At 43.5% G+C, this 12,347-nt stretch overlaps 1 protein-coding gene across 8 annotated transcripts in view; it reads right to left on the reverse strand.

The window, feature by feature from the left end:
- The window catches only part of BCAT1 (branched chain amino acid transaminase 1), a 110,017-nt gene that overhangs the window by 64,355 nt on the left and 33,315 nt on the right, over positions 1–12,347 (reverse strand). For 5 of the 8 annotated variants that reach the window (XM_082351999.1, XM_082351996.1, XM_082351997.1 and 2 more), the window contains one exon: positions 5,657–5,728. In XM_082351999.1, coding sequence (XP_082208125.1) covers positions 5,657–5,728 — 72 coding nt within the window. Of the gene's footprint in view, positions 1–5,656; positions 5,729–5,802; positions 5,995–6,832; positions 7,401–12,347 lie in introns of those variants that run through there. The other 3 variants (XM_082352000.1, XM_082352001.1, XM_082352003.1) reach the window with 3 other exon arrangements.

Below are 12,347 nucleotides of genomic sequence, written 5' to 3' on the forward strand. Positions count from 1 at the left end.
GAGGTGGGAACACACTTGGCATGTACAGGAAACAGCAAAGAGCCAGTATGGTGGGGATGCAGGAAAGGGAGGGGCTGAGAGAACCAGTTACTCCATTGTATACTGACCGACATTCCAATTCTCCATGAGCTCTGGCTCTGTGTAACCAAGATTGTACACCATCTTCTTTCTTTCCCCGGGACCTTTAACCATAGACACTGCTGGCAGTTAAGGTAAACCCAGTTTATCTCTCCATTCCAGGTAATTTGAAGGATAATACTAGAGCCAGGCTAACATGCTTTAATTTCTTGCTGTTTTTATTAAGTATGGAAGAGCAAAGTTGGAGGAAGGAGGAGAGTTTAAATGGTGGAAAAATAAGAGAATCTGGGTAATGTTGAGCTTTTTCCTTGAGCCTCTACACCTCCCCCCTTGGCATCTGTGATTCTCGACCCTGGCCAAACATTGGATTCAACCATAGAGGTTTTAAAAAACATTAAACTGGACCCCATTCCAGAATCCCAGAAGGATGGAGCAGGGGGGTGCTTGTTTGTTTAAGTTTACCCAAGTGGATTCCAACTGTGCAGTCAGGGCTGAGAACCACACCACACCATCTCCCCTGAAGATTTCATCAACTTGAACAGCAATGGTTCCCAACATTGGCTGCTGAGTTGATTTACCTGGGAGGATTTTTTTTTTTTTTTTTTTAAGAAAAATATCAATGCCCATGCCCTACCTAAGATCAGTGAAAAGAAACTCAGAAGTGGGGCTCCACATCAGTTTTGGTTTCAAGCTCTCCAGGAGATGCCAATGCACAAGAAAGGCTGAGAACCAGTGACAGAGATCCAAATCTCACAGACCTGTGAATACTTACAAAAGCCACTTACTCTCTTGCAATCATATGAACTTGGTAATCTCAAACTGAATATGTCTAAAATGGAACACATAATATTTCCTTCAAAATTGGGTCCCTATTTCTGATATTCATATTACTTTCTACTTCTTGACTTCTTAATCCTTAATTTATTCAAAAAATTCTACTGAAAGAAGGAAAGAAAAATGAAAAGTAAAAATCTCCATCTTTTACCTGGCAACTACATATCCACTTCCCAGAGATGACCTCTGCTAGCACGTTCATTGTGTATTTTTCCTGTTTTCTTTGCATGTTCATTAGTTTTGAGCTTATCATTCTCACAACATTCTCCCAACCCTGCTTCCCATATCGATCACTGAATTAAGACACTTGTACTTTCAAGTATCACATGTGTAATCATGACCTTCAAAAGTCCATGAACAGCTAAATGGCTACAGACACAAGTCCAAATATTTTAACCCCAAAATCAAGGATCCCAAGCAAGGCACTAACTTCCTTTTACAATTCTACCTCTCACTAATGTTATGCATAAACCTTTTATCATTTACCAATCAATGCATTCAGCTGCAAGTAAATAAAAACCAAACAGGAGCTGGTTTTCTCATAACAAGTCTGGAGGAGCCAGGCCTGCCAGCACCCCTTAATGTCAAGGCTCTGTGATTTTCTTGGCCGTCTCCTCTGGGTCAAAAGAAGGCTGCTACAGCTATAGCTGTAGCTTCAGTGTTAATGATCTAATCAAAGTCCAAAGAAAGGGGAGGAAAAGGACAATACCAGACAAATCTGTTCCCTTTGATCGCAAAAGCAAAAATTTCCCAGATATTCCCTTATGCCTTATTGGTTAGAAATGTGTCATAGTGATCTCTCTAGCTGCAAGGGAGGCTGGGAAAGCAGGTTTGTCATCCAGGGCCGGTTGGAGAACTGCAAACAAAATCAGAGTTCTGTTAACAAGGAACGTGTCTGGGGCTGTATTTGCGGTACACATTAGCCTAGTGCCTGAACACTTACGTATTCTTGTCTAACATGGGAAGAGACAGAAGGACTAAAACTTGGCTACAGATGTCTTCCCACCCTCACCTCTTTTTCTCCATTATTTCTTCCACTTGGAAAGCAGAACATGAGGTGCCTCCAGTTTATCCAAACTCCCTCCTTTCTTCCTCCAGCAATAAATGTGGAAACTAGCACCCTCACCCAGCCCAGCAGTCTGGGGTATCCTCAGCTTTCCAACTGCCTAACACTTGCCTTACCTATTGCTCATGCAACCCCTCCAGATAGACAGCTCACTCTCCAAAATGCTTGATTTCCCCTATAAAATCCTTCAGATTGATTGAAACAATTGGGAATGGGAGTCATTTGTCTTTATCATTTTGGCCTCTCATTTAGCACAGTATCATAGCAAATATGTCCGATTAATCCTGTTCTAAACTTCACTAAACCTGGATTTATCTTCACGGTTTGGATATCTCAACATAACAGACTGCTGTAAAAACAAAACCGAAAACAAAAACTTCTACTACTATAATTCATAAAAGACCTTTTTGTTGTTGTTGTTATTCCAAACCCTTAGACAGCCAACTTGAAGAATGATCAAGGCCTAGTATATATTTTTTACTTTTCTGAATCCTCTCTTTAAAATACCTCTAAGACCACCCATAGTGGGTAGGACCCTCTTGCCCTGAGATCAGGTTAGTTAATGGCAAAGCCTTTTTTATGTTTTTATGCTCAACTTAGTGCTATTGTAATAATAACTTGTTAATACTAGTTAAGTTTCTAGAAATCGAATATAAGTGATTATATTACTAGGTATTAGTTCCATTTCAGTAAACTACGACATCCTCTTGTAAGACATGTAATTTCTTAATGATGTGACTTGCGACCCTCTAATTTTCTGATTTCTACATGAGGATTGCCCCTACATGCAGCTTTTCAAAGTAACGCACTATTAGGTGGCTTCAGAATTTCATTAAGAACTCCAATTTTCGGGACTTCCCTGGTGGTGCAGTGGTTAAGAATCCGCCTGTCAATGCAGGGGACACGGGTTCGAGCCCTGGTTTGGGAAGATCCCACATGCCATGGAGCAACTAAGCCCGTGCGCCACAACTACTGAGTCTGCGCTCTAGAGCCCGCGATCCACAACTACTGAAGCCCACGTGCCTAGAGCCCATGCTTCACAAAAAGAGAAGCCACCGCAATGAGAAGCCCGCGCACTGCAACGAAGAGTAGCTTCCGCTCGCCGCAACTAGAGAAAGCCCGTGTGCAGCAGTGAAGACCCACCGCAGCCTAAATAAATAAATAAATAAATAATTTTTTAAAAAAAGTATTAAAAAAATGAAAAAAAAACCCCTCCCATTTTCCTTCATTTGACAAAAATTCCTGCAATTCTGGAAACTAAAATTAACAGCTTTTAACCTGAGTGCAAAAAGAAATGACCTAAGAATACTAAATCTAAACAATTAGGTGATACAGTTGAATGAAATTCAAAAGTAAACAAACAATATGCATTGAAGGTGTGTGACTGGCTTTAGTAGATATGAAGTGCAGTTCCAAGGGGAAAGAGTACTGGTGTAAAAGAAACAAATTTCATAAACAATTTTCATCAGTGTTCTTTAAAAACCATTTTCTTTTTCTATATTCCCTTTCTAAAGATGGATAAAAATAACAGTACTTGTAAAATGATACTTTCTCCTGCATCATTAATCTGTCTCTTTCCGATCCTCCAATGGTCTCTGATGCCTTCAAAGTCAGGATACCATATGCTTGTGGAAGAATTTGGAAGGCCACAAAGACTGGATTGTGAAATGGCAAGAAATATTGACAAAAACAGGGCATACTAAAAACAACAATTTCTTGACTCACAATGTGTGGTTGGGGAACCATTTGGTCTGAGATGGGGAAGCCACAGCAGGCGAGTGCAACTGGATTGAGAGCACCTGAGGGCTGTATTAGCCGGCATTCAGACAACATCCAACATGGCATCAGTACTTCTCTGAATTGGCACTTAAACTTTCAAAGGCTATCTCTGCATTACAACTGTATCAGATGTTGCATAACTTTGTTCTAAAACAAGTGCGTTTGTCTTGCTCTATTTGGAAAGCCATGGGTGCTACGTTCATTATCATTTAGAGACACTTTCTAAAAATCTAATAAGGAGGTACGAATAGGAGTAAATTAGGGCTTTTGGAGTGGCACATTCTGTGGAAGCAGGGGGGATGGGAAGAAACAGACAGCTGACCTCCTTGAAACAAAGGAAACCCTGGAGTCCACAGAAAGATTCTGTAGGATTTCCCAGTAATAAGGCATCTCATTACTGGACTCTTGGAAAACGGTTTCCTCACGTTAAAATGACTGTATCAAAATGGGGGAAGAGATGCAATGTGAAAACTACCCATGAGAGACCCAAAAGGCAATTTAAAAGTTATAAATGGAGTTGATCCAAAAGGAGATAGAATATGTCCAAAGCCAACACAGTCCTGTAAAAGCCACCATTTTTCTCCCCAAAGTATCAATTTCATTTTTCATTTGCCTCATCACATTTGCACTGTGAATACAACCACCATTACCACACACGTTTTGATATGCAAATACATGAGTATAGACTATCAATACACCCCTCTTAACTAAAACCTAAAGTATAGAAATCTAAATTAACAAAGAGAAGATTACTTACATGATGAATTAACTCTTTACTTTGCAAACAATTCTTCTATGTATAAAAGTATAAAGGTCTTTGGGGAAATTTTTAATTTATCTATAACCTTTGAGGAATTTACTATATAAGATGACCCTCAGAGATTATGAAGTAGAATTCCTTTTTATCTCATTCTTTCAAGGACCCACATCTCAACATCTAAGTCCCTCAAATGTATTAGGAGCTTAGTCTTCATAGACTAGCAGAGTAGATTGACTGTTGGGTTATAGAGGACATTAAAGGACAAGGAACAAATTCGCAAACTTATTACTATGTCCTATTATATTTTGGTTTTTAAAAAGTCCTGAGAGCAGAGATCTTATATTAAATTTATCTTTGGATTTCCAATGCCTCGCACAGTCCCTGGCACACAGTGAGAGCAGGGTATGTGTGAAATTGATGAGTCAAGGTTCACTCCCTCTCTGAACCCTGCCAGGATGTGAGATCATTAGGACGCTCTGTGCTATGGATGACAATTGACAGTGACTGAAACAGGCAGCAGAAGACCAGAAGGAGGCAAAAAAAGAAAAGCAAAAATCTCCATGGTCTGGGGGGTCAGGAGTAGGTGGAGATAATGAATTATAGAGAAAATGATAATACACCTTACATTTATGATTTTATGATTTTTAAAGTACTTTACAAGATTCTTTCTCTTTTGCTCCTCACTATTCCTCTGTGATGTATGAGATTATTTAATATATAAATTCCATAATTCAGAGAGAAAAGAAGGAAATACAACCATTTTTTCCCTTTTACTGTAAAATGTTAGCTGCTGCTTAAAGACGAAATACATGAGTTTACCTTTTTCCACAAATAGGGTGAAGGGTTAAAAGTATTATATAATCATATAAACCTCCAGGTGAAATTCATGAACTGGTTACTTTCCAAGAAAACGTTTATAATTCATGAAATAAAATAAGCAATTAACTGCCAGGTAATTTTAGACACATCTGTACTGCACTGCTCTCCACTTTTTCCCTGGAAGAGTGGAATTTAAAATGCATGGCAGCTTATCTAAATTACTGTATAAACCCATACAGTGAAAACTGCCCCAATCTCAACAAGAAATGGCTGTATTCAACTGAATTGCTGTTTCTCTTAGCCTCTGGCAAATAACTTACCTTAAAAGTCTCCACCACCTCTTTTGATCCTGCTTCTCCGGGACATTCCGCGGAGCATCCATTACTGCAGTCCTTAAACGAAGAATTAAATCCATTAAGTAAAACTAGGTGGGTAACTGGGGTCTGGGGTAAGCAATATCACTCACCATCACACCCTTTGCTCCGCTCCGGTCCGGTCCCCAAGCAAACAGGAAAAGGAGGATCAAACACCCAGGCACGGGCCCCAAAGGAGAGCGTCCTGCGAGGGCTCCCCTTCTCTTTCTGCCCTGCCGGAGGTCGCGGCTGTTTTTGTCCTCCACCGCCGGCTTCGGGCAGACTGGTTAAATTCCAGGTTCGCCCTACAGAGCCAGGGTTCACCAGCAAAGAACAAGAAGGTAATTGTCTCCCCCTTTTATCCGAGAAAATAGTCTAGACTAGGGCTTTAAGCCATTTATAGAAAACACCTCCTGGGCGCGCTCAGCCTCGTGGTCTTGTCGATCACGGGCGCACAATAGCAAGCCTAGAAAAAGGATGGGGACCAGAGTGAACCATTTTCTCTACGGGTAGGGTCCTCCGATGCAGGCGCAAGGACACTAAACCCCACACGTGAAAGACAAAACCGCATGGAATTAGGGGGTAAATTTTAAACATACTTAAGGACACAATGGAAACAGGTCGAACTGGAAACGGTGAAGACCTTAAAAAAAAAAAAAAAAGCCTAATCTGGTACATCACTAGGGGAAAGGAAGAACGGGAGAGGAAGAAAGGGAATCCAAGGAGGCAGAAGGCTGCGGTCAAAATATTTTGGGGTGGCGAAGGCACGCAGGATGCGGCTGTCAGTTCTGGCAGCCTAGAAATTCCTCTTCCCCCCACCAACCCCTCCTCCACCACAGCGGCTTCCATGGCGACCCTCACGCTCCCCGTGGCTGTCCGCGCCGCGCTCCGGAGCGGGTCCCCGGCGGGACTTTAGACCTGTCTGGCGGGGGCTTCTCCGAGGAGTTCGCAGGCTGGGACTCGAGATTTCGGGCAGGGCTGGGGTAAGAGGAGACGCCCGGATGGAGACAGCACGGTGGTGCAAGGCGAAGCAGGACGGTGCGGGAAACAGCAGCAGCGCGCCCTGCCGGGCCCGTGGGCTTCCGGGACCCGGGGCTCAATCCGCCCCACCCCTACGCCCGCGAACGCCCGGGGTTGGCGTACCTGGCGGGCGAGGGCTGCGGCGGCGGGGGGCGGGCTGGCCATGGGGCGGCTCCGGGAGCGCGCGGCTGCGGAGAGCTGCGGCGGCACGCAGCGCCCGGCTGGACGCGAAAGCGGGCGGCGCGGCCAGGCTCCAGCGCACGGACCGCGCGGAGCCGGCCGCCAACACCCGGAGCCCCAGGCCAGGGCCAGGCGCAGGGAACAGCGCAGCGCCTCCAGCATCCGTGGGGGAGAAACCTTCAACTGCCTGGGCACTGTGGTCCTTCGGTCGGGAAACCCCAAGCCGTAGTCCCAGCCCCCAGGGCACGAGAGTGCAGGAGCGCCTTTCCGGCTGCAGGCACTCAGCAAGCATCCTTATTTACCAAACAACGCCTGGGTGGGCCTGGAAACGCCTCTCCGCCCAGGGGAAGGCAACCTCGGGGAAATTAATTTACATTAGGGCAGATTTTCCTTCGACCAACCCACACGAGGCAGTTTCTGATTCTCTCCGCCTTCCTGCCCCGAGAGAGTTTGCAGCCGGGACTCGCAGTGGTGCCTGGGTTCTTGTCTGCCACCAACCTCCACGCGCAAACTGAAGGAGAGGAACGTGAATCCGGGTTTTAGATTTCTTTCCACCACCTACCCAAATCGGATTTGTAACTTGGGGTGTTACGGGGCTACTAGGTTCACATCCCCGAAGAGATGTTTCTGTCCAAAGACCTTGATGCCACTTAGACCCACCTACCCACCCAACCCATTCATCGCTTTCAGGCAAAGTAGACCACGAGTTCCCAACCAAGCAGCTTTGACAATTTTTTGAGGTAGGCCTGTGATGGTAACATTTAGAAAGAGGGAAAAGGAAGACTGTAATGGCTATTGTCTGCTGTGGGCTCCTGAAGCAATATCAACCTAAATTAGGAGCCTTTCTGGGCTTTTAAATTAATAGGAAGTGGTGACTTGTGCTGATTTGATCTTAAGAAGGGGAGAGAGCAGTTTATTTTGGGTAAAAGCGGTTAAATCCAGTCTGCTTTTAGAATTGATCTCATACAGCCCTAAAGACAATACAGCTCTAATCTTATTGCTCAGAAAACTGCATTCACTTCTCCCTTCCTCTCTCCCCTTCATACTAGGCATAGAAAAGCCTCTTATGCTGGGGTGGAGCCCTGACAGGTCACATGTCACTGAAAACCAGAGTCCTTTTTAAAGAAATGTAAAATTGAATTGAACAAGTAAAGAAGATATACAGATTAAGTATACTCTAGGGCTGCCAGTTTTTGACTCCTGCCCCAAGCCTAAAAATAAGAAACCCTTAGTTGAAGAGCTACAGACAACTTATTTGCATTCAAAATGTTGGTTTAAATGTCTACACTGGGACGTCCCTGGTGGTGCAGTAGTTAAGAATCGGACATGGGTTTGATCCCTGGTCAGGGAAGATTCCACATGCCACAGAGCAACTAAGCCCGTGCACCACAACTACTGAGCCTGCGTTCTAGAGCCCGCGAGCCTAGAGCCTGTGCTTCGCAACAAGAGAAGCCACTGCAGTGAGAAGCCCGTGCATCGCAAGGAGTAGCCCCCGCTCGCCGCAACTAGAGAAAAGCCTGCGCGCAGCAACGAAGACCCAACACAGCCAAAAAATAAATAAATAAATAATAAATGAATAAATAAATACAAATTTAAAAAATAAATGTCTACACTGTACTATTCGTTCAAAGCCTATTATTGTTTTAAAGGTAGATCCTATACAACTCCAATTTTCTTGCCATTTTAAATGTGACCTGTAAATCTTCCCTTTTCAGCCAAGAAAGCATGTGTAATACAAGAATGGTGTTATTAAAGATTTACTACAGGGCCACCCTGACCTTTCCTCCCCTCCAGAGCCAAACTCTGAGAAAGTGCCATCTGTATTAACTGCTTCTATTTCCTTCCCTTTCAAGTGACTATAATTTGACTTCTGTCCAATTATTCCACCTACACAAGGTTCCTAGTAGCCTTCATTTTGCTCAACCCAATGGTTTTCCTTCATGTGCATTTTCATGGCTGCATCTAGATGCTGATGACTTCTTAATACATATTTTTTCAGCCCACCTCTCTCCTGAGCAGTAATGTGCTTACAGTCAAAAATCTGTCTAAAATATTCATTAAGTATGTAACATTTGTGCAGGCAGTGGGCTAAGTGCTGGAGATGCAATGTGAGCACACCTCCATCCTATTACCACGCACTGCCTCCAGCCAAATAGAAAAATGTTACTCCTGTTAAAAAAGTGTTCACTAATCCCACAAATGTGAAATTGCAAATGTAGCCAGTGTTACCTGTGCTTTAAGAGCCTCTGATAATGGAATGATGGAATGTAACTGACTCAGAAAGGTCTGGAAAGGCTTTCCAGCAAGAAATCCTTGAGCAAAGATCTGGAGGATAAACAAATTTACTATAGGAAGAAAGGATGAAGAATGTCCGGGATGCAAGTGAGTTCCAGGCAGAAAGGACATCTTTGAGAAGGGAAGGAACGTGGTATTTATTAAAGAGAGAGAGCCAGGGCTGGAGGAGAGACATGTGGAGGGGTGCTCCATCAAAGGTGAGCCTGGGAGGGGAGGCAAAAAGCCAACCAGCTAGTGCCTTAGAGAGAGAGTTAAAGGTTATGTTTCCCCAAAAGGTAAAAGTATGACTGTCATATAGATATAAAATGAACTTGTAGAGTTTATCTAACTCATTTAATGAAGTTACCAGGCACAGGTAAAAACTGGTTCAAAGAACAGACACATTACTGGGTTAGTGAATTGTTAAAGGAAGTTGCTAATGGACATGAAACTGGCTTCTTCCAAGTGGAGGAGAGATGTTAGTTGAACCCTGACCTTCAGAATTGATTTGCATGTCTACTGACAAGAATTATTTTGCATTTCTATCAGCTGTACAATAACTCAGAAAACAATAAAACAATGTAAAACCACAATGAAAGGGCCCAAGGAATCCTCAGAAGGAGAAAAAATGTTCAAAAGATTAGGATCTGGTAGGGAATGGGGATGGGAGTTGACAGCCCTCTGGCTGCAGTTTGGAGATTAGAGGAGGGCCTGGGTGGAGTGGTTTATAAGGAAGCTATTAACAGAACCCACATGTGAGATGATCCTATTAAAAAGCGGGACTTGGCAGGTGGTAGGTGATGCAGATAGAGAGAAGCAGTAAGATTTCAGCAATCTTTAGATAGATTGGATATGAGAAGAAACAAGGGAGGGCGAGGGGCCTAGGAGGGCTCCCTGGATTCTGGCTTGCTCCTCTGGTTAGTGATATTCACCAAGAAAAATGGAACACTGAAAGATGAGGTGGTTTTGTTTTTTTTTTTGGCTGCATTGGGTCTTTGTTGCTGCATGTGGGCTTTTCTCTGGTTGTGGTGAGCGGGGGGCTACTCTTCGTTGTGGTACTCAGGCTTCTCATTGTGGTGGCTTCTCTTGTTGGGAGCACGGGCTCTAGATGTGGGGGCTTCAGTAGTTGTGGCACACGGGCTCAGTAGTTGTGGCTCACGGGCTCTAGAGTGCAGGCTCAGTAGTTGTGGCGCACGGGCTTAGTTGCTCCGCGGCATGTGGGATCTTCCCAGACCAGGGCTCGAACCCGTGTCTCCTGCATTGGCAGGCCGATTCTTAACCACTGCGCTACCAGGGAAGCCCAGATGATGTGGTTTGAGGGGGTGAGCAGGAGTCTGGTTTGTGGCCTATTGAGTTTTGAGGTGCCTCTGAGACTGGCTGTTAGAGATACAAGCCTGCTAGAGATATTGAGCCTGTCTGAAGCTCAAATGAGAGGTCTGGATTAGAAGTAAACATTTGATAAGTCACTGGTGGTGATCACTGAAGCTATGGGTGTGAATGAGAATGTCATATCTCTGCCTTGGTTTTCTCATCTGTAAAACGGGACAATAGCAAACACTTCACGTTTGCCGATTGAGATAGATTATCATAACATATGTAACAGATATAAATTACTTAAAGCCTTCCCTGGTAAATCTTAATCCCTTGTAGGTAATGATCATTTATCCCAGTTGGCAAACATTTTCTTAAAGGGCCAGATAGTAAATATTCCAGGTTTCAAGGGTCATGTGATCTCTACTGCAACTACTCAAATCTGTCACTGTATCACAAAAGCAGCCATAGACAATACATAAAAGAGCAGGCATGTCTGTGTTCCCATAAAATTGTATTTACAAAAATAGGACAGAATGGATTTGGCTTGTAGGTTACTGACCCCTACTCTATGAAGTTTCCCCAGCTAGAAATATGTCATCCTTCAGACACAACCAAGTGATCACCACCGTCTACATTCTAGCTCCAAATATCATGACAATCACCATTTCTCCAGCCATATTACAGCCATCCTAGTACAAAATAGCTTCCAAGTAACCTCTGCCTACAGCCTTGCTTCCCATTAAGCCATTCTTAGAGTGTCAACCAGAGAAATTGTCTCAAAATGCAAATCTGAACATAACTCTTGTTGGCTGAAAAATCTTCAAACTTTACATCATCCTTATGACAGAATATTTTAGCAAGCTCCCCCACCTGTCCCTGGCTCTCTGGCTCACCTTTTGCTGTTCTTACTCTCTCCAGCCACCCATGTAACTTAGTTCAGTCCTTCTTTTTGACATCAGGCCTTCTCACAGGTGGCCATCTGCCTGCAGCACCCCCCTGCTACTGCCCACTGCCTCTCTCATCCTTCCTTTCTCAGATTATTTAACAGCACTTCCTTGGGGAGACATTTCTAAGCCCTGTCTAGGCTACATGGGTCCTTCTGCTATTTATTTCTATAGAAGTCTTTCCACTACAAAATAACTCTCATACTTTATTCTAATTATTTGATTAATGTTGCTCTAATTTTGATGATGGGAAATTGTGTCCACTTTGTTCACCTAGGAATCCCCCCTCACCCAATGCCAGGCACACAACTGAGACTTAACTATCTGTTGAATTGCAACTCTAATTTTTAAAAAGTGTGTATTTAACATATTTTGGAATTTTAACTGCCAAAGTTTACAAATATAACAGACTAAAAATGTCCTCAGGGGCCACTCTACCGGTAGATCTAGGCTCCTTTCTCCATGAACTGCTCTCTCTAAATCTTTCTCCTTCCTTTTCCTCTGTTCTCATCCTTCCACTATTCCATCTCTTCCCTTAACCACCCATCATAGGGGCTTTCAACGTATTATGACTGTTAAGGGATTTGATCAATGCTTTCCAGCAGAACTTCCTGCAATTATGAGAATGTTCTGTCTCTGCACCAAGCCAAGTGGCTATTGAGCGGTTGAAATGTGGTTAGTGTGCTTAAGGAACTAAATTTTTAATTTTGCTTAATTTTCATTCATTTGCATTTACATTTAAATTGCCATATGTGGCTCTGGTCTTAGTGCCATTTGGGGGCATTGTTATAAGTTTGGCCATAGCTGAGAGTTGGTGTCCTGGCTCTGTCACTTATCAGCTCTATGATCTTTGGCAAATGACTAACCTCTTTTGAGTCTCACATTTTAAATTCGAGTAAGTGACAAGGCAATGATGAGATTCAACA

This window comes from Balaenoptera borealis (genome assembly GCF_965194805.1).
Source record: "Balaenoptera borealis genome assembly, chromosome: 13".
NCBI lineage: Eukaryota > Metazoa > Chordata > Mammalia > Artiodactyla > Balaenopteridae > Balaenoptera > Balaenoptera borealis.